Here is a 24,357-nt window from a genome sequence, read left to right as displayed (position 1 = left end):
TGGATTTGTGGGACGTTCGCTTGTCTGGGACGTTCGCTTATCATGTACGTTAGCTGAAACCTGTGCAAATTTATGCTTTGGAAATGATAACTCCCATTTCACGTTTCAAGATAGTCCTTGAAATTTCGGATTACCACACCCAAGTGCGCACGGATAAACTCACCGCGTTTGGGCGTTCCACTTTGTGAAACCCCAGAATTCAATTTTTTGGCCCGGACTTCTAGTCCCTAGATCTGGCGCCCGACATCGAGAGACAGTTGGTACACAGTAGCTCTGAATAGGCGTGTTGACATTGCTTGCATTGACCTCGACGCTTGCCTGGGTTTTGATGGTTCTGAGGACGAGGTGTGGACATCATCGCACACGATATTGTCAAAAGTACAATATTGAATCCAGAGTTGGGGTTAGCGCTCGTGTGCACTTAGACGACAAGCCCATGATAATATGGTCACCATCTTTTCCAGAGCCGAAATACAACAAAGATCATCAACGTTGGGTACGGTATTGTTCAAACTCAGACGCCAGCTACCGTGATATAAAGCATGCATGGAGAGGCAACGATGCCTGTCGATGACACGCTCTAAGGTCGAGAAATTGGCTGTATTGAATCTATGTCCCAGAATAGCTTTTAAACATGTAATTTACGTGAAGCAGTGGTCTCATCATTTCTGTAAGCTGCATGGTTCGGGCAGCTCCTTGCAAGTTGCCCCAGCGCGAAGCAGAAGCGTCAAATCCAGCTAAGAACCCAAACTACCTTATAAGCCGGATTGCCTCCTAATCATGCCCCACCGGGCTCCAATCTCAACTATTGATTCGCAATTGTCAACTCCCTCTCTCACCCACAAGAGCAAAACCACCACCCCGACCCTCCACATCCCGACCTTCCCAAGCACTCCTAACCCTCCCAAGCACCGTCTGCCTTTCCCTCCTCAACCCCTCCACCTCCCTCCTCACAAGCTCGATATCCCCCTCCAAATCCCGTATCACCCTCGCCGCCCGCGTGAGCACATCCGCCTTGCTCATCCGCCGCCTCTTGCTTCCATCCCGACCACCCACTCCCCCATTATTCGCCTTGGCCCTATCCCCATCCGGACTATCATTATTCTGCCCCTCCCCGTCAAGCATCCTCTCAGGCAGCGCCTCGAGAAGCGCCTCGAACTGCGCGTGCAGCCGGTGCCGGTATTGCTGCTCCACCAGGTTGTGGTTGGCGCGCGCCCGTTGGCGCTCCGGCGGCTCACCTGGCTTTGGGGATGACGACGCCGGGCGCTTGACGCGACGGGTTGCTGTGCGGAGGGTCGAGCCTTTAGTTATACTAGTGCTGGTGGAGGGCTTGGTGCTTATTGCGGCGTTGGGGGTTGGCCTGACGGGGACTTCTTCTCTTATTCTCGTGCTTGTTGTTGATGTTGTTGTCGTCACCGCGGGAACCGTTGTTTTGTTGAGGGGTGTGGATGATGGGTTGGCCCTTTTTGATGTTTGCTGGGTTCGGGATTGGGAGCGTTTGGAGAGGGAGTTGGGTATGCAGGGATCGGCTTGCCGAGGTGGGAGGGTGTGCTCGGGCTGGACTCGTGGGTTGTTGTTCCAGATGGTGGCCGAGTCCGAAGGTATCGCAAAGCTTGCCTGTGGAAAAGACTCATCTGGCAGATTCGGAGCAGCCATCTCACCGGTCCAGCGCGCATACAAGCCGACGGGAACTCCCACTCTATGAGGTAGTGACGTGGCTGTGGCATAACCCAAGTACGTGTTGTTGCATACATCGAGGCCAGCGCTGGCAGCCCAACTTCGAGGTCCAACTTGAAGCGTGGGCGGCGTCGTTGTTACAGATGCGCGGGGCATGACTCCGAGCTGAATGCCTAACCCTTCGCCTCCAAACCCGACCTCACTTGGGCTGATAGGGCTTACTGGAGCCCAAGCACCACTGACGGTGGACGGACCGTCACCGGACCAATTTGGTGGCGATGCTGCCGTAGCTGTGGGCGCTGGACTAAGCATTCCATAGTCATGAACAGGCTTATGCTGGTCTCCGTTGACAAAGTGTTCGCCGATGGCGCTTTGGCAACCTTGCTCCTGAGCAGAGGGCCATCGAGGGCAATAGTCGTCGATAAGCGGCTCTGTGATGTAGTCCGCTGGCAACATACAGGCCTGGATTACATCAGCTGTCTGAAGTCAGGACATTGGTAGTCGACTTCCATTTGTCTCATGCAGTGAACTGGTCAAGAACCTCTCTGGGGTTGAGGCGCTGGGTTGATCCTAGGGGAAAGGGAGCAGTGTAGGGGGCAGCTTTGTGAAAGCAAACTCGTACCTGTAAAGGTCCATCAGCAGACCAAATTTGACTGTGATTCATTGTATGCTTCTACTCCGATGGAAGTGACCGCTTTTGCCAGCGTTCTGAGGATAGGGTGGCATATGTTCTGCGCAGAGATAAATGGACGTCGGATGACACTGAGAGGACTTGTCCTTGCCGACGGCGCGTGTCCGATGGCAAAGGCAGCTCTGGACGGCCGAGACGGTCTGCGCTAAACCGATAAGGATTTGTGGTGGCATTGCCGATTCTGACCCCCTCCAGATCACCAGTTCAGTCTCGTGGGACGGAAGCACGACCTAAGTAGATGCCGACATGCCTGTTGGAGCCCTACCTTGAACTCTTGCCCGAGGATTAGTTACTTGATTACAGAAGCTCGCTCCGTTTACGCCTTCGTGCCCCTATGGTGTGTGTAACCCCCACGGTATCAAGCGAAGCAAGCCTGATGCGCGTCCCCGCTCTCGGCTTGTTGGGCAGGCGCTCTCTGGACCAACTGCTGTGGCTCCGGGCGGGCGGCGCCGCTGCAAACGTGCCGGGGAGAGTGCCCGTGAACACATCGTGCAGAGTGCTAGCAAACAAGTACACTGCTGCATTGACTCGCTATCTGGCAGCAAGACCTAGAGCACACAGAGGCGATTGGACAAGATTCGAAATCCTTCACCAGCCGTCCCAAAGGTCCCTCGAGCAAATGATGGTCCAGAATCGGCCAAGTACTGTAGATCCTCTCACCAATTAAGCAATGAAGTGGGGCTCGCCGCTCATGGGGCTTCGGGTGGCATACCCCCATGCCGAGGTGTGTCGGGGGTACGGATAGCCTTGGCCAACTGATACCAGCTCCCCAGGGATGGTGAGAAAACAGGCGGATGAAAAGCCAGAACCATATGGTTCTGGAGGACTGGCACTTGTACAGCCCCGCATATAGGCTTTTGTGAGTTGTGTCTAATCTGGTCGACGTTAGCACCCAAGAATTCAGCAATGCGCCTTGGGAGGGAACACCAGATCCCGCGCTCAAGCATTAGCTGCAACTTTCCTCCATGTTACAGCTCAGTTTGCACTGAGAGTGAATTTCCTAGAGATCGCGGCCATAGTCTTCCCGTAGGATTGCAAAGGCCAGGCTGCATCGTCCCCATTGCGGGTTTGTGGGTAGGCGGCACATGTCGGCTGTTGGCTGTTGACGGAAAGCTGCAGCGATGCGTCGTCTCTCAGGGATAAAGACAGGCGAAAAGGGTCTGGGCATTGCATTGGCGGGATTCTGATACGAGTCAGGGAGCTGAGTGCTGCTGCAGCAATGCGATTCTCTCCGCAGCGTGTCGGACTAGGTATTACTCCGTACATTGATTGCTATCTAGAACCTGGTTCAGGAAGCCCTTGCGAACACGCGCCCAGGATTCTTGTTGTTACAGTAGCCCCAAGCAGCGACCTTCAGCGATCCATGTTAGGTTTGGAAGAAAACGCTGAGGCATTGGTCAGCAACGGCCGGCCGCTAGGTTTGTGCACCCTGTCAAACCGGTGAGACTGTGACTCAAAAGGCCGTGAATGGCACTTGGACCTGGACATGCTGTCCGACCATTCTGCCCAGAAACCAGAATATGATCGCTCAGATTTTGGGATTCAAGTATTGGCGCTTGGGCTCGGCACACGTTCTTGCCAGGTGCTGTGCTTGCCGGTCCCGACCAAAACCCCGACTTTCCGGCGAAGGGATTGCCTACTTGGGAGGAAGCGGTGGCCTTTGTGTCTTGGCGGCAAGTCGACAGAAGCAACATCTATGCCAGTACTCCGTAGGAAAGCTGAACAAACTTGAATGAATGCTGAAAGGAGCCCCAATACGGATCCGTAGTGAATCGGAAGCTTGAAGATCTGCCAGATATGCAGCGGTCGCAGCATCCGAGAGACGCAGAAGCATCTCCCAAGACACCCCGTTTCTCCTATTTGCGCCGTGGCTCCTGCAAAGGGATTACTCCATACCAGCTTGCTTTCTCCAAATGGACAGAAAATTCAAAATCAGCAAGGAACGCTGTCGACACTTCCCACAGCGACCCACTGCGGAGCGTCCAGGCGGGATCAGTCGGCAAAGCTCGATCGCCAAGAGCTAGGCTAATTCAACGTCGCCTTTCGCACGGCCAATCTTCAAACAGCCGCGTAGTACGGATCCGTATTTTTGACTCGTTTTTACGGTGAGAGTGCAGTATTGTGGGAACCGGTAGAGTTGTAACGACAGACAGAGCTGCTGCTTGCCACGGTCTTGCAGCAAGCTGACCCGGACTCTGTGTGCCACCACGGCGGTTCGTGGTTCGCTAATAACTACTGTATCTATTCACCCTAAGCGAATCGGCGTCCGTCCCGACGACGTGGCTAGGTTGCACTGCAGCCGAGCCGATAGGGCGACCATGGAGATCGAGGCTTGCTAACTTTCCTGCGACGTCCACAGAAAAGTGTGGATGGGGATCTGGAATGCAGCGAGTCTCTTGATGAACCCGATTCAGAATACTATACTGTGTATGTTCCGAGTGCTTGTTCGGGCGGAATCTGAGTCTCGACGGAACTTTTTGCTTTGAAGGTTGGGAGCGCCCGACTGCCTCCCTCCAAATGTCTCGCGGCGCTGCGGACGCCGATCTCACCACTGCTGAACCGGGCCCGCATTGACTGCAGCCGCTCCCGCCGGGGCTGAGGAAGTGGCGCCGGGCGCAGTACAACATGACAGGTCAATCGTACGATACGTGCAGGTGCTGCGCGAAACTTCCGAAACAGGAGGGGTGCAGCTTGGGGGTGAATGCATCCGGGTCATCTCAATAACGTTACCGGCCTCGTGCCTCGTGATGGGCACCCAATGCTGGCTAGCGGCAATCCGAAGGGTCTCAGGCCATGAGTCGTCCTGGCGCGAGGTTTGTAGACAGCCCTGCAGTAGGTGGGATCAACATCTTGTCCTAGGGCAAGAAGGTGGTTCATCTCCAACTGCCACGGCTTCAAGTTGTATTGTACCATGCCAAATATCCAAGCCAAAAAAGAGCTTCGGCAACGACAGATCATCCAAGCAAGTCCTAAACACCTATTCTCCAAAGCGTGCGAGCAGTCTAGGAAAGGTTGAAGGACCGCCTTCTTTCAGCCAACAGGCAATCCTCCTAACTCTAACAGAGGTACAAATACGCTCAAAACTGCCGAGTCCCCTATCATGGCGAGTCTTCATGCTGCCGGCCTCGCACCTTTAAAAGAACCTATCAAGTTATCGCAGGCACAGAGACATCAACACGGATGAAACCTAGGAATGGCGGCAAAGCAGGGAAGAGGTGGTTAGTCGTAGATACTCAATTTGACGGAGAGGTTGCCTTTGCCGTGGTTCTTGTTAGCCGACGACATTCTCGTTTTGAGTTAATACTCGTGCTTGGTTTTCCGGGCTGGGATCTGTGTGGTCGGCAATCATGATCATGTAACAAGTCTGCTGCACTTTATCTAAGGCATGGAACGGATTGAGATGATATGGTAGATTAAGATACCAGCGCAGTACATGTGGCGGGCGGGGGTAGATACGTCGTGCTAAAGGGGAAAGTCAGCGCAGTTTACCCCCGTCAGCACCCAGTTCCTAACGCTGCGATGTAATTACATGGTTTGAAACATTGACGAATGTTGGCAAGGCATCACCTGAAGTTCCAACGAATAACCCGAAATTCCACCCAGTGAAGGTGAACATGAGTAGACAAATCCTCATTGCCCATCCGTCTAACGGACCGCACGGGTGGCAGTTCAGCCAATCCGGTACGCGTCGTACACAATCTCGGCGCCCCTTCTGCAGCCGCTGGCCGTCCACAGGCCCGTGTTGACCTCCTGGTAGCGCTCGTCGCCCGTCTCGAGCTCGATATTCACGCGAAGCCGGTAACGGTGGGCCGCGACGTTGTCAGCGGCGACAGGGTCCTGCAGCCTCTCCATGACGTCCCGCTCGCCCGTCAGCCATCCGGTCATCTTGCAAATGATCAGGGCGGGGTGCTCGTCGTTGGTCTGCATCAGGTAGCGCGCGTCGATGCGGGTGGCAGTGTCCTTAACAGTTGTCTGGGTGTCTTGTCCGCTGGGCTGTTGTTGGCTTGCGTGTTAGTACTGAATTGACAAACAAGAATGAACAAGAGGATCGCTCACGAGAAGCACGCCCTTGCCCCAGCTGCCGGCCCACTGCCCACCGACACACGAGATCCAGCTCTGCCGGCCCGAGGTGCCCGCGCCCACGTTCAGCTTCGGCTTGACCCGAATACTCATGCGGAAGTCGAGGCTGACAACCGGGGCCGGCAGGGCCAGCGAGGCCGCGACGTCGTCATCATCGAATTGGTGCCGCAGGTTGTTGGCAGGGATCTTATCCTTGAGCACAGACTGATAGCCGGGGCAGACCATGAGATGCTCCCTCTGCCTCGAGGTGTTCTTAGCGCGGACTTGATTGCAGTATTTGCATCTCGCCGACATGCATTTGTCGTCCTCCTTGGCCCGGAACTCGACGAATGCGGCGTGGACATCGCGCAGGGGTATCTCGTACACAGAGCCAGGGGACGGCTTCGTCTTCTGCTTCTTGGCTGCGGGTGTCCCATCGCCGGCCTGAGCATTGTTTTGAGCCGGCCGGTTGTCATTTGGAGTCATCGCGAGTGACGGACGGCCCTGACTCGGCGATCCGTTGATTCGAGGGTTCGGCATGAAGCTCGAGGTGATGTGCGCGCCCACGACATCATCGGTTGCGTACGGCGGGGGCGGAATGGGCGTCTGAGCCGGAGCTCCGTGGGACACATCGTTAGTCGCCTGGGGAGGAGGGGGGATTGGAGTCGATTGTGCTGGATGTGGCGGAGGCGGAGGAGCTGTTGCAGCCGGTGCCGACGCAGCTGCTGCGGCGGCGGCGGCTGCGGCCGCCGAGGCCTGGAGGGCAAACTCTGGGTGGGCTTGGAGGTATGGAGCACATTGGAGGAGGTGCTGCTTCTGGCGCGTCGTGTTCTTTGCGCGCTTGGTATTGCAATACAGGCACTGGACTGACATGCACTTGTCGTCCGCTATGTGTGTGGAGAACGAGAGGTGTCAGCCGAAATGCGCCGCGATGAGGTAAGTAACATACGCAGTACTGTCAAGTCGAGACTCGACGGCATCGGGACTGGGACTTACGGCCAGCGCGGAACTCGACAAATGCCGCATGGACATCAGGATCCGTATGCCGAGGCATTTTGAAGAGCGCCTAAACCGCAGGTTTTATCGCCGCGCGAGACGTTTTTCGTTCGAAATACGGCCGTCGATCCCGCGTGGATGACGATGGGGTGGTGTCGTTTCGTGAAAGTTGCGACGCGTGGAATTCGAAATACCGTAAGAAGTACGAGGTATCGAGTGCAGCAGCAGAAAGTGATTGGAGGCTGGGAGCGGGGCTTGTTTTGTTATGGGTGTCGCGTCAGAGGGTTGGGGTTGGTTTCCGTCAGTGGCTCCCAAGCTGCTTACTTAAGCACAGACGTTTCCACACTTATCGGTAACGTTACCCGTTCATGTCAACATAACAAATGGTGCTCTGTCTTTCAGAGAATCTCATTGGATTCGTTCCCGGCAAGAAAAAGACAAGAGATAAACATGATTGGAAGGATCCCTTGAACCACCCATCGAGGACGCCCCAAGAATGGCAGCCTCGACGTCAACGCGCCTTTCGAGGGCGCTACCAGCAGCGGCATCATCGACCGGGACAAGACCACGAAGGCCAAACTACGCCTCTGGAGGGCTCGCCGGTTAAATGTCCGACCGGCGACCTATGACAAACAGTCAACACGAGAAGAGAACTAATAGCACGGTACTTTGTAAAAGCCTCAGATGCTCGAGTTTCATTGTGTTCTACGTTAGGTTTACGAAGGGGTGAGAGCAGCATGCCGGCGAAAGAACATGCAAAAGGGGTAACTTATCAGACCCGGGCTTCCACGTCGGACAAGTTGATAACCGAACTACCATGGTTGCACCACCCGGGCCACACTGCAATAAAGATATTCAGTTGATTTCTCGCCTCGTTCACATGTACTTATCCTGGATTCCGGAAGCTGGGCTTCAAATACGAACGCAAAGCCAACCTAGTAGCGCATGATCCCGTTTCTCGACAGGACGCTCCTAGAGCGTTGTGTGATCATGGCGGCACTTGTCCACGGTCTGTTGGGGTTATGCTTTAGCGTCCTGGCCCGTTTTCCGTCGCCCAGTGCAATGAATGGCATAAGGATGAACAGGGCCCCCAATGTTTTCCAATAATCGGCCTGGGGGTTCAATCCAAATCAATTACTGTGACGACCGCAGGAAACATGGCTACCATTGTCAGAGAGCTCGAGAAGACAAATCAGTTGGGCGCTCTAGATACCTAGGTACTGTAGTTACTTTGCAATGTAATTAGCTTGCGAGTCTCGCGGTCAGCACGAGCTATCCACGTCATCTACTTGCGAGATCAACGTGGCCATCAATCTCATAGTTTCTCTCCTGATACTTGATACCAGTATCCAGAACACTCCATCGTGCCATTATGCTCTGTGATTTGCAGCTGGAAGTGAAGACTGGGCCTCTAGCGGTGAGTGGAGTAAGGTAGGCAACGGCAGTTAAGTTTGCGGGACTTGACTAGAGCAATCGGAGGTAATCTCCGAATAGGGTGTTCAGCATCTCAGCAGCAGCAACTGCCTTGTGATCTTAATTGGACTTGCTTCAAGTTGCATTTCTAGTGCAGCTTCATGGTTGTCAAGCAAACAATGATGTACCCAAGCTTTGCGTCTTCACAAAACTAACATGATGGCTCACTTACATCACGCGTCAGACTACTGCACGCAATTTGAACACTGTCAGCAGCAAGTAAACACATTGCGGTTGTGATAAAAGGTAGGGATGCGCTCCGATCTTTCTCTCCTAGCCGCGAGCCGGACTCCAAGGGCAGACAGCTCGAAGAAGCGGCAGAGACGGTTGCTGTCGGCTCGGAACATGAGCCAACGGATCATGTCCTGGAGGTACTTCTCCAGCATCCTCTGTTGCCTCTCGACATATTTCCTCCTTTGCGCCGCCGCCTCGACAACGATTTGGGTGAGGTGTGTCGGGTCCATGTCGAGAGCGCTGGCCGTGTTGTTCCGCTTTCGTTTCCCCGCGCCCTGGGACGACGAAGCCGGGGACGACATGCTGATGGGCAGCGACTCAAGCCTGTCGTTGGGCAACAACGTCTTTACCAACGTCATCGTCTCGACCGTCTCGACTGTGGGCCTGTTCCTATCATTTCTGTCCCCAGCAGACACCAACGGAACACAACTCAAGCACAACCACCCATCCCTTAGTCAGCTTTAACCTCAGCCTTCCTTCTCAGCCTCCAATTTGGGTTTCTCCTCGCATTTCTTCATCTCTCGGGGCCATGTCCGTGTTCTGACACTTCCATGAAGCTGCGTGCCATTCAACAACCTCGGGGCCCACCGTCTTCTGGTCACGCTGTGTTCGACAAAATTCAAGGCAGACATGGCGCGTGGGCTCGACACCAACACCCCATGTTGTCCACCAGTCCGATATGAGAGGTTACCCCGACGCTGCTCAGAAACGGGCTCATATCCATCGTCTCGCCTATCGTCGACACCGGGGTCTCAAGCGAAGCCCTCGCATGTACCACCCAGGAAAAAGGGCGACAGTCGTCACTCAACGTCCACCGCCGCCGCTGCTACAATTACCTGGGCTCACTTTGCCTACATAATATACCGGCCTTGCAGACTCGGACTATAGAGGCTGGGCTCCGCATATTCTGGAGGCACTTATCGCTGGAAACAAGCTCACCATGGGATTGTAAACTCGGATATTCCAGGTTCCTTTCCAGTCTCGAGGATTTCGTTACTTAGGTTGTGGTCTCAGCGTCTAGCTCAATGAATACCACATGATCATAGTTGGATAAATTGAGATCCTTTGCTCTGTTGTGCTAAAGGGTTCTGCTTGCGCTCTAGTGTCTGTAAGTAGAGGTAAGAATGCTACATCCAAGCCATGTCGCCTGAGTTCCGGGTCCCGAGCCACCCAAAGTCTTCAACGACAAAGCGCTAATGATTTTATCTCATTTCTCCCGATTCAAATGCATCAAGACAAGCGGCGTACCAAGAGCATCGCGATCAAGGAACCAGCACTCGGTTTACCTTTCGCCAGCAGCCCCCTCGGCCAACCGCTTCTCGATCTCCAACACTCCCGCCATACCTTCTCGTATCTCCCTCGCTGCTTCCCCATCCTCCTGCAACCGCTTGAACGGCAACCTTGGTACCGCGCATGATGCCTCTGCAGAGCCGTGGAAGATGGGCATGGCAGCCTTGACACCGAGGAACCCGTATCGAATCGCCAGCCAGTCACCCTTGGCAACTTCATGCTGCAGTTCCCTGGCCTCGTCCACTCGCCCTTCCCCAAACAGCTCCCCAATCCTCACACACGCCCTGGGCGCGAGGTTGGCAAACCCACTGATGGTCCCATGCGCTCCCACAATCAACCCCTGAAGAATGAAATCCGCGCTCCCGCCACCGACAAAGAATTCACCCTTGCCGCCCCTCACCCTCGGCGCCCCCTCGACCAACCGCGCCAGCTTCCCCGTATTTCCACACGTCAACTTGACCCCAACAATCCTCGGGTTCCCCGCCAACCTCAACAGCACATCCGAGTCCAGGTCCACCCCGTTCGCCGCCGCGGGGAAGTTGTACACGAGCAGTGGCAGGGGGCTGCGCTCGGCAACCTGCTCAAAATAACCTACCACCCCTTCGGAATCCATCAACCCCCGATAATACCCCGGCGGCAGCACGAGGGCGTGCGTGGCGCCCGACTCGCGCGCCTCGCGGCACAGTTCGACCGTCTCGCGCACTGACTGCGCCGAGCAGCCCGCGACGACGGGCACGGGCGTATGCAGCGAGTCGGTCTCGTGCCGCACCGTGTCAGCGACGGCCTCGATGATGGTGCGCCGCTCTCGCCGCGAGAGGTGCACCGCCTCGCCGTTGGACCCGTGCACCACCAGGCCTGTCACGCCGGCCGCCAGGAGCCGCGCCGTGTGGCGCTGCGTGGCGGGTATGTCGATGGTGTCGGCGGGGGTGAAGAAGGCGGGCATCGGGACGTAAACGCCCCGTGGGAAAGGTTGGGTGGGTGGCGTGTCGGTTGGTGGGGTGGGTGGGAGGCTGGTTGGTGATGATGGCTCCATTGTAGTGTGTAGTTGTGTGTATCCGCCGTCGTGTTTGGATGGTTTGGTGGCGTTGAGATGACGGGGTGCGGCGGGACGGATTGAGCGGTGTAGGCTGTTGAGACGATAGATGCAGATCTTGTCCTGGGCAAGCGTCACAACCAAGGGCAGGTTCAGGGTATTTATGTCCCGCCTGTGGGCACTGAAAAGTAACTGTCAGACCGGGTTCAGAATGGGCTGGGACGGGGCTGGGACGTTGAAAAGAACAAGGAGCATGGGAAAGCTAGGATTATGGGAAGTGGGAGTTAGAACTTCAGCGGAAACGAGGATCACCAGACAAGCCCCGCCGACAAGTGAGGCTCTCACTCGCATCGGGTGGCAGCCCTGGAGTTAAGGGGGCCATGTGTTGCTCAGTTGCCCACTCGGGAACTGGGCGCGCGTGGGGGTCGTTCAGGCGACGCAAGCAGCGCTGGGGAACGCCCAGAGCGCCTCCAACGCGGCAACGCTGATGGAAATTGTGATACAGCCCTGGGCTTGCGTGGTACGATCCAGGTCAGTTGAGTGTCCCGAGGTGATCACGAGAACAACCTTCCAGGGCTACAGGCTCGCTGTGTTCCAGGGGCATTCGTCGTGGGCCGCGAGCCAGCGAATGGGCGGAGAGCCGCTTGGAATGGTTACTTCTCAGAATCATCGGGATTGTGACCTGTTTGATGCCACCTCTAGAGTAAAATAAGTCGGAGTGATGGTAGATGTCTGGAACTAATGGGATTTTCAGCGAGGATTCAGGTTGCATTCCCTGACCACATGTGTAAGAATCCACCTGGGATCGGAAAGGAGGATGGGCAGAAGGAAAGCCGATGGGGATATTGGAAAAGCAAACCATGTTGTTGCACAAACCGATCAGGGAGCGGACTGGTAAGCAACACACAGCTTGTTCCACTTTTGGAACTGCCCCCACGCCCGTCCAAAGAAGGTACGATAGCGCCCCTGTTCCTTGGGTGTCGATTCGTTAAAATCATCAGGGGCGAATTCCCATCTCACGTTTCAAACAGCAAGCGGTGTGTGAAGCTGTGCCAAATGAATGGAAATGGATGATGGTTCGGGTTTGGGATTCACCGAGATGTGGAGCGATTCGCCAATTTGCATGCCGTTCCCCACCAGGATTCCGACAGTCTGGTTGCCGGTGGGGAATGATGTTTCAGCGGCAGTGCAACCCCAGCGCAGCCGATTCTGCACCCATTACCACCTCATCGTGGTACTGACTGATGATTGATTGATGGCCTGAGACACCTTCATCATTACATGTACACATGTGTCTGATCTGGAATGGCTCAGGCTGATCCGCCATGAAGTGTGGTACCACCGCGATCGGAGCCTAGGACAAGATTAGCCAGCAAGCGTCAAATTTCCACGCGGAAATTTTGAAGCCGAAACAATTGTCGATCCCTTGCGTCCACAAACTCTCACGTGAGACCCGACCAATCCAAAAGTGCCGGGATCTCGGGGGATTTGCCCCGGTTTCCTAGCTCTTTCTGGTCCCGCTACGGATATACACTCTCACTATGTAACGGGAATTGGGATCTTCCCCATCTGGGAGCTGGCTTGTTCTTGAAGCCAGAAGTTGCACGAGGTGTACCGACTGACGGTTCGAACACGCCCGGTAATCACAGATGCTTGCCTGGCTCGCCTGGCCTGGAGGGTTTGTTCTCGCCGCTGCAGGATGAACGTACGGCCTGTAATCTCCAGACCAAGCTCAGCAGATCCTTCGGACGCCCAGCATGTCCACGAGACCTGCCCACCCAAGCTGAAAAGACCCCGGCCCCTGCAATGCCCCTGTCCTCATGTCTCGCCGACTGGGCTGGTCAAGCATAAGTTCCGTCGGTACGGAATATATACCCTAATAACACCAGCCTTGCCGCATCCTCGACAGCGGGGCTGCAGCTGTCAAATGGCCATGATGTCACTTGCACATCAAACGGCATAAAGTGTTATGGCTACTTTATTCAGTGTTGTTGGGTTGTCTGACAGATCGTGGATCCTACTTACCTGCTAGTTCTCACGTCGTATTATGTAATAAGACCCTACTTCAAAATCTTGAGCAGGTGTGAGTTTAATAGAATTTGAAAAGGGCTGAAAACGTTAAAGATGATAAGAGATGATTAAAAGAGAAGAAGACAAAGACAACGCAAGAAAGAAACGAGCCGAGGAAGGTAAGATTAACAAAAATATTAACCATTGCACTTCATCACTTCATGGAGTCCCCTAGGAAGCCCTCAAGGTCATTCCCCAAACTGTAGCAACAGCCCAGACTTGATCACACATCCGATAATCACCGCGAGATAGGTAAATTGAAGTCGGCACGATGAGGCACATTGGAATTACGACGGCTCCCTGCCGAATCAGACAGTTGAGGACATACTGAGTTATGTCATTGTCGAATGGGTACATGGTGACAGTGGGGATGATGACTGAATACCTTAAGTACTTCATGTAGCGTTTGGTGATGGTGACTGAGGTTATGTTGGTATCAGGGGTAAATGTGGATATACCAGCAGTTCCATTGAGGGCACAAAGGCTTGCTCAGATGTTTCATGAATAATTAAATGCCTTTCTCTCGATTGAGCCAGATCTAACATCAGCTTTCATCCAATACCATGATAATGGCTTTGTTTGCTGCGACTGACACGAAGATGAAGATGTTCCTTCTGGCCATGTCACCAGTCACTGTGCATTGAAATGAAGGAGCATGGTGGCCGTGTCATGCGCTGGGCTTTGACATAAGTTCAAGGAATTACCTCAACAGTAAGGAGCTCTGGTGGTATGATCGACATGATTCAGTATCAAAATGTCAACAGCTGTGAGTGGTATTGCAGTGATGTCTAGGTAGTGGTGGTAGTATCTGTAGCACCGGCAGGTCGGAATGATGGTTGTTGATGTCCCCGACTTCTCAAATCTCAATTGGTGCGCCAGCAACTAGAAACACGAATGTCTGATCAAGTAGGTATGGAATTCTGTAGACATCTCGGTCAGAGATAGGGGAACACTTCTTCCGCACCGCAGATGCTGCTCCAAAACAGGTGGTCGCCGGAGCCATCCCATCTCCCAGCCTCATCGAAGTGTACCGTCTCGTGACCATGCGGAAGGTTGCCACCAAAAGCACCATACTGTTCCACTGCAGTGCCTTCTGATACCAGACACCCGACTGAGCCATGCCTCATCAAAGCTCAACCGAGACCAACTCCTCAAGCAAAGGCAGTGCGCAAGCACGTCCCGCACCGGACTTGAGACCGATGTCACATCCATGCAGGAGTCCAAACCCCCACGCGAGCGGACCATCACATGCAGCCTCCTGCAGCTAGCCGTCGATCGGCAGGTTCTGCCCACTTTGGGTGGGATGATGAGGCTGTGGTGAGCAACGAGCTGGCAGACCACGTTGCTTCCCTCAAGTGGGAGGGGCAGAGGAGCGGATGCTGCCGTGCTTGAGTGAGAGTAATTAGGGCGTGGTCTCATGAAACATGAGGCCCTGGTTTCATGCTGGCTCTCGCTGTGGGGGTCTGTGTGTGCCATCTGTCTGTCGTTGAGGCTGTGCATTGTCAGAATTCCACTTTCCTTGAAAGTTGGGCGGACTGATTTCCACAGATCCAACCTTCGGCTCATGTTCCGGTCTTTCATGTCCAGGTGCTTGAAGCCACAAGTTGTGGCTTCAAGGTCACTGCCCCTCCTGCGGTACTCACTTCGCATTCGCAACAGCGAATTTAGGCAGGGCCAGGTCTTGGCGAGAGTTCATCATCATTCCGCTGGCTACATCTCTGGGGAAGGATGAGGAGATTTCACCGGTATACCGCTGGTGTCTCGTTGGCCTCTCCTGCTCCTGCATCGGCGATGAGCGGAGACTCCTGCAGGTGCCTGGAGGATCTTCATCCGACTGCCCAGTCCCGGCATACCCGACTGTTGCGTGGTGTTGTAACCGGAACCTCATCCCATCGCGCCACCGGCTGGAGGGGACGGGGCCCTTGGTGCCACGGAGACTTCTTGGCGACCCGGTGGCGCCCACGGGAACATGTGCGGTGTGGAAGGCTTTTGGTGCGTGGCGGCCGGGTTACGGCTGACTTTAGGCGACCCAGCCGGCGTGCTCCGCCCGAGGTCCTTTGTATATGTACATGAAACTCCAACACGCAGAGGCCACTTCCGCTGCAGGTGGCTGGCGAAGTTACGTATCGGGTTTGGGTGCGTTTGAGCTTCGCTGTCTATTGATCTGCTTGCTGTTCACACCCGCGGGAATACTTGGTTGTACCTGGCCAACATATTATCGAACGACCCGAAACTCGGTGGCGGTGCCGCCGGTGCCAGTGCTGATTTCCTCCCATTCACCATGATATACCCCGCGTTCTCCGTCACGAGGAAGGTCTCTTCAGGCCCCTCTGCATCGCTCACCCCGCCCGCAGCTGCCGGCCCCGTCTGTTCGTCAATCCCGGCCTCGAAAGCTTCAGCAACACTGGAGTACTTGGCTCCCGGCAGGGATCGATGCAGCGTCCTCTGCTTCCTGGGCGGTTTTAACAGGCCGGCCTTCTTTTTGTTCTGGTAACGCTTGAGAAGGGCTTGGTCTTGGACGTTTTCTGTCGGCTCCCACGTAGGATTCTGGTCTTCGGGCCAATCTCCTTCCCAGAGGACGAGGTATTTGTGTACCTTGACCCCTTGCTCAACGAACCATTGGTCGTCGAGCAGATCCTTGACCTCCCATTCGTCAACTGCCGCTTTCGCTTTCGGTTCCGGCTCGGTTTTCTGCTTCTTCTTTTTGGGCTGCTTGCTGTGTGAAGATTTCTTGCCGTTGGACTGGTTCTTCCGCTTGTTTGCTGACAGATCTGGAGCCCTTGCGGAACGGGCTTCGATGTCGGGGGTGGAGAATTGCGAGGAGAGCTTAGATCTGCTCGTAACTCCCGACGCAGGCCGTGCTGATGTGGTTGTTGAGCGTTCGGATGGCATCGTGTTCGCCGACAGGGACCAGGCCGTCTCATTCTGCTTCTGCCGGCCGAATGCACGTGCCCATGCGGGATGTATCCTGCTTGGTGTAGATCCATTGCTCTGTGCATGTAACGGGTCTGTTGAAGCGGAACGGGACGGGCCCTCTTCGGTTGAACTCGCAGTTGGACTGTTACGTGATGAGCCTTGCAAAGGCGGCATCAAGCTGGAAGCTCGGGAAGGCGTCTCGCCATATGGAATAGCGAGTTGATCCACGAATTCAGAATCGGCCTCCACGTCATCCCCATACACCATGTCCTCCAAATCGGGATCCCCTTGCAGTTGCCGGTGGATGGCGGCGTCGTCAGAATCCATATTGATGGTGTCTCCCGCTTCCGCGTCCAAGACCCGGCTCAACCTTCTCTTCTTGGGTGTGGACAGGGATGGGCCGGCGATTTGTTCGGCGAGCAACAGGGCCTGGTCCTGCGAGCTCAGCACGGGCAGGCCAACATCCTCCATAGGGACCTTGGGCGGCTGGCCGGGTTCTGGTTTCGCAGGGCCGACCCTTTGCTTCGCAGCCAACATCCGGGCCCGCCCCTCCTCTTTCCTGGCCAAGTTCTTATACTCCCACTCCTCGAGCTCGCGTGGTGAGACATAGTCCAGCACCTTGTGACATGGGACTAATGTCTTAACCGCTGGCAGATCGGTGAAGCCAATGTAGTAATGCAGCAACCGGCGACTGCCTGGACTCAGGTCTTTGTCGGAGGGAAGCACGAATTGATCGATGATGTAGGCAGTAGAGTCGCGAGGGGGCAGCAGGGCGATTCGCGGCGGAGGCGGGCCAGAGCCCGGAATGTATCGTTTGATGCTAAGGATGGGGATTTCGAGGATCGTTCGACGTGGGGCACTGCGGTCGGCCATGGCGCCCACGCGCTTCGATACCGCGCCGCGCAGCGCTTAACCGAAGGAATAAAATGCAGAATTAAAGAACAACGATGCAGCACGGCCCGACTAAGGCAACAAAAAGCACTGCTCTCCCCGCGGGGGCAGCGTTAAGCTGACCGGAGTGATAAGAGTTGAGAGTCTGGTTAATGGTTAGCTAAGTAGCTACTTTGTAAATAGCCTTGGCAAACAAACGAGTGGAGAAGTGATCAAAATATATTTCATGCCAGTTCTTTATATATTATATATATAAACGTCCGTGCTCCATGCTAAGTAAGGTTAATACCTAGATTATATTTAAACTAACTAATAAGATTAAAGAAGTTAAAAATAGTATAGAACTTAACGTATAATATTATTATTTATTATTATTCCTACACCGCTATGCCCTAGGGCTCGCCGGACCCTCTACCACTAATTACAAAGGAAAACTATGCCTACAAAGCTAGACTAAAAACCTCTGTCTCCCCTATACTAGTCTGAAGTCCTAAATCTACTCACTATAGCGAAAAGAAAGGCGCAAATGGCCGACTAGGCCAGCGAACTAGCCTAGTTCTAGCCATACAGCATGTAACGGTCCCAGGAGTATATTGCAACTAGCTGGTGACGACTCTACGAGTTTGTCTCGAATGGAGAAAGAAGAAAAAGAGTGAAAGACTATGCAAGATATCTGCCGTCTTACACCTCCCCCGGGGTTTTAAAGGTTAGCGTGATACAAGCCCCACCGGCTTGCCAAAAGGAGCAGCCATTACGTTATTTAGCTCGATAGAAATCTCTGCCATTCTACAAAGTCACTTCCGTAGCATTTTGTGTCGTAAAGTACCTTCCAACAACGCTTGCATTTTTCCAGTCGTACTATTTAATATGGACATGCCTTAGATGGATATTCGCGCTCTGATCAACCATACAAGCATCCATAACTCGCCTGCCGCGGAGCGGTTTTACCGCTTGCAGTGTCAGCGAATCCGGCATCCGCAACTCACAGAACTTGCGAGCCAAGCCACGACATCTACGCGGCGCCGCGCCCAGGAACTCTCCCGAGATCAGAAAATAGAGGCGCGAGCCTTGCGCAACCATGCCAAGTGGTCCTATCAGGCGATTTCCCACGCCTTAGGAGTGACTGTGCGGCAGGTGCAACGCGCTTGCGACGGACCCGTCACTCCTCAGAAGACTGGGCATGTGGGCAGACTTCCGCTGATCCGTACTCCGCAGAAAGAGATTCTCCGCCACTACCTCGAAGCCGATAACCTCTTCCGCGAGCTCCCATGGGGGTATCTGAAGCACTATATCCCGGGTTTTGAGCTCTTTGGAGAGACTGCGATCGTCAATGCTCTACGATTAATGGGTTACTCGAGGAGGAAACGCCCCTGTAGGATTGAACTAACTGCTCAGCACCGGGCTGCACGACTCGCCTTTGCACAGGAGCAGTTGGCTCTGCGACCTAATCCTGAGGACTGGGAGAAGGTTATCTTTAGCGACGAGACTTGGGCTACCAATACCCCTACGTGGAAGCGGTGGAGTACTGTGCACGACACTGAAGACCCTCGTACTTGGGCACTTCTTCGGCAAAAACCACACGGCTGGATGTTCTGGGGCTGCTTCGCTGGACGGTATAAGGGACCCGGGTTCTTCTAGGAGAAGGGATACGGGGGTATCAATGCCGAGAGATATCAACAACTTATACTTCCACTTCTACGGCAGTTCTGGGAGTCTAACGGCTGCGAATTTGTTTTTCAACAAGACAATGCTGCTGCTCATAGAGCTCTCTCAACCAGGCGTCTACTTACGGCACTTGGACTTGAGGTATTAGAGTGGCCTGCTCGGAGCCCTGACCTCAACCCGATAGAGAACCTCTGGCACTGGCTGAAGAACTTTATCGAGGACGACTACCCAGATCTTCAACGACTTAGTCTTGCGGCTCTCCGTATGGCTATTCAGGAGGCATGGGATGCAATTCCGGAGGATCTTTTACTTCGGCTAGCGCACTCGATGCCAGACAGGTTACGGAAAGTAATTGCAGCGGAAGGTGGAAGTACAGAGTACTAAAAAATCAATGATTTTTCTACTTCCATCAAAGTATCTCTACTTGCTTGCTTGTTTTGGTTAGTCGGTGGGGCTTGTATTGCGCTAACCTTTAAAACCCCGGGGGAGGTGTATACCTCCACATCCTTGGCCTGTGCGCCGATATCGAACAAGATAGAAGTCCACCGGATCTCGAGTCTTAGCCGAGAGTTTGCCGAGGCCTTTACGGGCTCAGCCCGTTACACAGCTAGCCTATACTCCAGGAGCCTCCCAGAGCATACTAGCCACCTGATCACCTTCCTTGCAAGCCTTCTCACTTTGTTTCTCCACCCGTCAAGAGCCTTGTACAGATCTCTCTGCGAGCGTATCTCTGTAGCCGGCCAGGTCCTTGGTTTCGGTAGTTAGCAGCACCACACAGCTAAGTATTCTACTGTCTCCCTGTCCTGGCCGTATTCGCAGTGGGGAGTAGGTATTCGAGGGACCCTGGCCTGGTGTCACGAATTAACTACGTAACAACAGGCCGCATACCAGAAAAGGTCATATACGGGGCGCAAGGAACGCCCGATCCATCACTTAAGGAAGCAAGGCAGACCCGTCAGGATGAAGCTAGAGTGCTATAACGCCAAGACAGACGAGCACCTTGCAGCAAGGTGCCCGGAGCGTCCGAAGGCATAGCACTGCGAGCACTCAAGTGCTCGAGGGTGCTCGACCCTCGAGCATAGCGAGCACTCGAAGAATCGTGTCAGTATATAGTCACTCGTTCTGGAGGACTCTGGAGTTCTCCAGTAAGAAACGCAAGTGCAAGATGTTGGACAGCAACAGTTACAGGCTCGAATAGGCATAGACCAACCAGGTGACACTGCATCAATTGAGGCACAAGATGAAGCTTGAATTGACTGTCTGAACCATGCGTCATGTGTGTGTGTTGCTTGAAAGAACCGAGGGCTTCGGGACCCTCGCCAGCCCTGCTTTTGGGTGGGTGACGAGTCTTCCACGCTTACTGTATTGGGCAACCGTGCCCAGCCCCTGAGTCCAGGTGCCAAGGAGCCAGTTCAATTCAACACAAGATTGTCAGTACCCTTGGACATTGCTTGTTGTGAACCCTTTGGCTTCACCGAACCTCACCCCATTGTCAAGTATAACCTTCAGGAGTCCCTTTCAGAAGTTGAGGCTTGAGATTCGTCACAATATTGCTACAACGAGAGCAAGAGCTAGATGACGGGAATAGGCATGCAACCAGGCCTTAAGTACTGGAACAGAGGCCTATACGTAAGCGTGACCACAGACGTATGATTAAACTCGTGACGTATGCATAACCACAGGCATATAGCCACCGTCCTTACAAAATAGAGGCACATCAAAACGCAAACCCACCAGACCTAAAGATGTAGAACACCACCACAACGCAGCCAAATTAAATGATTCCGATTGCGAACTAACTCAGTCATAGCCCCATCTAATTCCAAGCAATCTTTGAAGATCTGAGGGATGTTGTCGATTTAGGCATTGACAGAGTCTTGCTTAACCGCAGCCCAGCCTTCTTCAACAAGCTCCTTGACGATTTCGTCATCCCAACAAGGCCTTCGTTTTACATATTGCTTAGATGAGATTCGAAATATGCAATCGTACCGCGAATGCGTGACTTCTTTGGAGTAGAATAGTGCAATTGGCGATGCATTCACCTGGTGCAGATGATGGCAGCATGGCGTGTCAAAGTGGGTTGTGTGGGGAAAAAGCTGATTTTTGGTGTGCCTTTTTTGGCAAAGGGGGAGATAGCGTAACGATGAGAAGAGGAACGGGGAATCCCGTGACATGTGCCGCTCATCGTTGCTTCTTCTTATCTTATCGGCCTGCTTTTAGGCTGAGGTGTGGATACCTGAAGCTCCCTCCATCAGCAACAACTTGAACAGCAATTGGATCGATTGCTCCAAGCTGTCCTGGATTGTCCAGCCCACAACCAACCCTTCATCCCAAGGCTCCTTTCGGGTCCGATCGGTGTGCATAGTTGTCCGCACCTCTGTCCTGCTATATCAATGCATTGCAGCAAGATGCTCACCCCGACAGCGACAACCATGCTTCGCGCGGGCGCCCGCCGCTCGCCCGCTGCTCTGCAACCAACCTTGTTGCGCGCCGGCCTGATCCTCTCCCCGCTCTCGGTGGCGATGACGACGACCCCTTCCTCGAAGCAAACACAGATCCGCTCCCTCTCAAGCAACCGGCCAAGCCCGGCCTCCCTCGTGATCCAGTACCGCGCAGAACCACCGCGCCGCAACACCTCGACCCGGCACCAAACCACACACTTAGCCGCCACGCCAGACGCCGAAGCCGACGCCAACGCAGCGGCGGCAGCAGCCAAGGCCGCGGCCTCGGCTCACCCGGAGCAGGTCGTCCTCGACTGGAACACCTTCTTCCAGTTGCGCAAGGCGCGGCGGCGGTGGCAGACGGCCTTCAGCGTGGTTGGGGCGCTCGCGAGCGGATCATCCGGAGCGTTGGTGCTGAGCTCGGGCATGGCGGACAGCGTGGTGGGCCAGATCCCGCTGGACCCGTTGATCACGCTGGGCCTGATGACTATGAGCTTCGCCGCGCTCGGCTGGCTGGTCGGGCCGAGCCTCGGTTCGGCGGTCTTCAACGCTCTCAAGAGCAAGTACAAGGGCCCGATGGCCGTCAAGGAGAGCGAGTTTTTTGCGAGGATTAAGAAGCACCGTGTGGACCCGAGCGCGAGCTCGGTGCGGAATCCGGGTGGGTGCCCCTTTTCTGCTCTGTTTCTCGTATGGGCTAGACTGATACTCACCAGTACCCGATTTCTATGGCGAGAAGATCTCGAGCGTTACTGGCTACCGGCAGTGGTTGAGGGACCAGAGAGCGTTCAACAAAAAGAAGGAGGGCTCGTTGGTATAAAGGTACAAAAGTATGATGTCGGTACTTGTCTTGATGAGCGGAGAATGCTGCGGCATGGTTCACAGTCTGTATGGGCAATTGGCACCGGTTGTATCCCCCTTTTTGTCCCTCGTGTTGTTTATCCAAGATCTGCGGGCGTCCAGGGGCTCTCGGTTGTAACATAGTGGGCATCTCCAAACAACCAGCAAAAGTCTCCCCTTGATAACTCGTGCCGTCTACCCTTGAATTTCGCCCCTCGAAGGCGGCCACACACTATTCAAGTTCCTTAAACACATCCTTGTGTCATATGAATGGAAAGCTAGGATCGACATCCTGCTTCCATGCTCTCATCCCTCCAACAACATCCACAATCTTCCTTTTCCCCCCATTATCCAGACCTAGCTCCTTCAACGTCTCTACCGTCTCCTGGGAATCCAACCCCGTACGGCAGACGACGAAAATCGGTGTGTCAGGCTTGCTCGATTCTATAGGTAGTAGATCAGTGCTCGATCCTCCACCTCTCTTGATCGACGCAGCCTTCATAAGCAACTTTCCAAAAGGCACATTCACGGCCCCCTCGATAGACCCGAGCGAAAAATGCTCCTTCTCCCGCGTGTCGAGCAGGATGTGCTCCGGGAGCTCACCCTTCTCCTTCGCGGCATGGTACGCAGCGGCGGTGATGCGCTCTTCTGGGGGCAGGTTGGCTTTCGACGTAGGGATGCTGCAGAACTGCTCATAGTTTGGGTTTCCAGCTTTGACGCCTTCGAGTGTCAGTGTCGAGCCCGCGCCGCAGGCAAAGCAGCTCTTTCTGCGGCCACCCATCTTCAGAGCGCGGAATGAGTATGGGCCGACTGCGCTTTCGAGGTCGTAGGTGTAGATTAGCAGTGTAGGTTGTTGGAGGTTTGTTTCTGGAACGTCTTCGGTGACCTGTCGGGGAATGTGGAGTGCGGAGGCGAGAATTTTGATGGCCTCGCCGGCTTGGGCCACGCCCATCATGCCCACTACGGGACCCATGATGCCGGCTTCGCCACAAGACACCATCGAGCTGGGAGGCGGTGGCTTTCTGAAGCAACACCTGTAGCAAGGGGCGTACTTGCCGTCGACTAGCCCCTGAGCCGTCGGTGGACAGTTCAGCACGATCAGCTGGCCGGACTTTTGAACCGAGGCGGCCGAGACGAGTGGCTTACAGAGCAGGACGCACATATCGGAGATGAGGTACCGAGTGGCTGGGTTGTCGGTGCAGTCCATGACAAGATCATACTGGGATATGATATCGGCAGCGTTTTGCGGGGTGAGGTGTGTCGGATAGGAGATGTAAGTGGGTAGAGGATTCAAGCCCCTGAGGTGTGTGATGAGGCTGTCGACCTTCGTCATGCCGATCCGAGAGGTGGCATGGCCGATCTGACGATGGAGGTTGGACGTCTCAACGACATCGCCGTCGACGATGCCGATGGTGCCGATTCCAGCGCCGGCGATGTACTGAGCTGCCGGGCAACCGAGGCCGCCGGCCCCAATGATAAGCACACGGGAGTTGATCAGACGAAGTTGGCCTGTCATTGTTAGCCATCTCTTTAGCCTCTCTTTTAATCATACACCCAGCTTACCTTCTTTTCCCATGCCCGGAACAATCATCTGGCGGGAATATCTATCGAATTCATCGTCTGTGAGGCGACGACTGCTCCCATTTCGGGCAGCCAGGGTAGAGGCAGCTGTGCCGTAGGCAAATGGGTGATCCCTCGTGTCTTCCTCCATATTCAACGTCAACCGCACAATCAACCAGTAAGGTACATCAAGTTGAGCCAGCCCCAGTTCAACGTCTCCGTCAAGAGTGCTGAGGCAGATACCGGTAAACCCCTACCATTTCAGGGCCCGTTTCTAATGTCTTAGGTTGTTCTTGTACCTCGTTGCCCTAAGATAATGAGCGTGATTTCCAACTGTGAAGGATCAAGTGTAGGTAAGATAAGGCAGGTATGGTTAGTCGGTGCAACTTGACTCGCTGGCTTTCAACAGGAGCCCTGTCGGCGATGACATGAGCCGTTGTATGGAGTAAGACTGAGATGAAGTGCCCCTCCCCCGCCAAAGAATAAACAAAGATCCGCCGAACTTGGCGCTGTTCAACGCGGAC

The 24,357-nt window shown here is 54.5% G+C and overlaps 8 protein-coding genes across 8 annotated transcripts; 2 read left to right on the top strand and 6 right to left on the bottom strand.

Moving 5' to 3' along the window:
• Positions 1–644: 644 nt before the first annotated feature.
• Positions 645–2,647, bottom strand: N657DRAFT_639596 (uncharacterized protein). Its single transcript, XM_062791798.1, has 2 exons — positions 2,300–2,647; positions 645–2,139 (listed from the first exon to the last, which is right to left on the bottom strand). The coding sequence occupies exons 1-2, from the start codon at positions 2,339–2,341 to the stop codon at positions 823–825; spliced, it is 1,359 nt and encodes a 452-aa protein (XP_062652819.1). The 5' UTR covers positions 2,342–2,647; the 3' UTR covers positions 645–822.
• A 3,114-nt stretch (positions 2,648–5,761) lies between these two features.
• Positions 5,762–7,613, bottom strand: N657DRAFT_639594 (uncharacterized protein). The gene is made up of 3 exons (XM_062791797.1): positions 7,424–7,613; positions 6,425–7,314; positions 5,762–6,361 (listed from the first exon to the last, which is right to left on the bottom strand). Exons 1-3 carry the CDS (start codon positions 7,479–7,481, stop codon positions 6,038–6,040), a joined length of 1,272 nt encoding a protein of 423 aa, XP_062652818.1. The 5' UTR covers positions 7,482–7,613; the 3' UTR covers positions 5,762–6,037.
• Positions 7,614–7,828: 215 nt separating this feature from the next.
• N657DRAFT_639593 (uncharacterized protein) lies at positions 7,829–8,298 on the top strand (the record flags this gene model as incomplete). The annotated part of the gene is made up of 1 exon (XM_062791796.1): positions 7,829–8,298. A coding segment is annotated over one exon (171 nt), but the record flags the coding sequence as incomplete, so codon positions are not given.
• Positions 8,299–9,105: 807 nt separating this feature from the next.
• N657DRAFT_668141 (aldolase) lies at positions 9,106–11,363 on the bottom strand (the record flags this gene model as incomplete). Its single annotated transcript, XM_062795435.1, has 3 exons — positions 9,106–9,514; positions 10,070–10,126; positions 10,417–11,363. The coding sequence occupies 3 exons, from the start codon at positions 11,361–11,363 to the stop codon at positions 9,106–9,108; spliced, it is 1,413 nt and encodes a 470-aa protein (XP_062652816.1).
• Positions 11,364–14,094: 2,731 nt separating this feature from the next.
• On the bottom strand, positions 14,095–15,333 carry N657DRAFT_50972 (uncharacterized protein). Its single transcript, XM_062787715.1, has one exon. The coding sequence runs from the start codon at positions 15,171–15,173 to the stop codon at positions 14,541–14,543; it is 633 nt and encodes a 210-aa protein (XP_062652815.1). The 5' UTR covers positions 15,174–15,333; the 3' UTR covers positions 14,095–14,540.
• Positions 15,334–15,698: 365 nt separating this feature from the next.
• N657DRAFT_561539 (uncharacterized protein) lies at positions 15,699–17,312 on the bottom strand (the record flags this gene model as incomplete). The annotated part of the gene is made up of 2 exons (XM_062788067.1): positions 15,699–16,271; positions 16,368–17,312. 2 exons carry the CDS (start codon positions 17,310–17,312, stop codon positions 15,699–15,701), a joined length of 1,518 nt encoding a protein of 505 aa, XP_062652814.1.
• Positions 17,313–21,233: 3,921 nt separating this feature from the next.
• Positions 21,234–22,623, top strand: N657DRAFT_639587 (Pam17-domain-containing protein). The gene is made up of 2 exons (XM_062791795.1): positions 21,234–22,094; positions 22,150–22,623. The coding sequence occupies exons 1-2, from the start codon at positions 21,428–21,430 to the stop codon at positions 22,251–22,253; spliced, it is 771 nt and encodes a 256-aa protein (XP_062652813.1). The 5' UTR covers positions 21,234–21,427; the 3' UTR covers positions 22,254–22,623.
• Positions 22,264–24,247, bottom strand: N657DRAFT_609015 (uncharacterized protein). Its single transcript, XM_062790291.1, has 2 exons — positions 23,837–24,247; positions 22,264–23,782 (listed from the first exon to the last, which is right to left on the bottom strand). The coding sequence occupies exons 1-2, from the start codon at positions 23,982–23,984 to the stop codon at positions 22,536–22,538; spliced, it is 1,395 nt and encodes a 464-aa protein (XP_062652812.1). The 5' UTR covers positions 23,985–24,247; the 3' UTR covers positions 22,264–22,535.
• Between the last annotated feature and the right edge of the window lie 110 nt (positions 24,248–24,357).

This window comes from Parathielavia appendiculata (assembly GCF_033297405.1).
Source record: "Parathielavia appendiculata strain CBS 731.68 unplaced genomic scaffold N657scaffold_1, whole genome shotgun sequence".
Classification (NCBI taxonomy): Eukaryota; Fungi; Ascomycota; class Sordariomycetes; order Sordariales; family Chaetomiaceae; genus Parathielavia; species Parathielavia appendiculata.
The sequence above is the reverse complement of the archived record's forward strand: the minus strand, read 5'-3'. Positions and strand labels throughout refer to the sequence as shown.

Excerpts from the sequence above, each read along its gene's own strand:
- N657DRAFT_639594 (XM_062791797.1), bottom strand. The coding sequence starts at position 7,481 with ATGCCTCGGCATACGGATCCTGATGTCCATGCGGCATTTGTCGAGTTC. Across the intron at positions 7,315-7,423 it reads TGTCGAGTTCCGCGCTGGCC|CGGACGACAAGTGCATGTCA; the intron begins GTAAGTCCCAGT and ends CCACACACATAG. Across the intron at positions 6,362-6,424 it reads GGGGCAAGGGCGTGCTTCTC|CCCAGCGGACAAGACACCCA; the intron begins GTGAGCGATCCT and ends AGCCAACAACAG.
- N657DRAFT_50972 (XM_062787715.1), bottom strand. The coding sequence starts at position 15,173 with ATGCGAAGTGAGTACCGCAGGAGGGGCAGTGACCTTGAAGCCACAACT.
- N657DRAFT_609015 (XM_062790291.1), bottom strand. The coding sequence starts at position 23,984 with ATGGAGGAAGACACGAGGGATCACCCATTTGCCTACGGCACAGCTGCC. Across the intron at positions 23,783-23,836 it reads TCCGGGCATGGGAAAAGAAG|GCCAACTTCGTCTGATCAAC; the intron begins GTAAGCTGGGTG and ends TAACAATGACAG.
- N657DRAFT_639596 (XM_062791798.1), bottom strand. The coding sequence starts at position 2,341 with ATGAATCACAGTCAAATTTGGTCTGCTGATGGACCTTTACAG. Across the intron at positions 2,140-2,299 it reads CTGCTGATGGACCTTTACAG|GCCTGTATGTTGCCAGCGGA; the intron begins GTACGAGTTTGC and ends GATGTAATCCAG.
- N657DRAFT_639587 (XM_062791795.1), top strand. The coding sequence starts at position 21,428 with ATGCTTCGCGCGGGCGCCCGCCGCTCGCCCGCTGCTCTGCAACCAACC. Across the intron at positions 22,095-22,149 it reads GAGCTCGGTGCGGAATCCGG|TACCCGATTTCTATGGCGAG; the intron begins GTGGGTGCCCCT and ends GATACTCACCAG.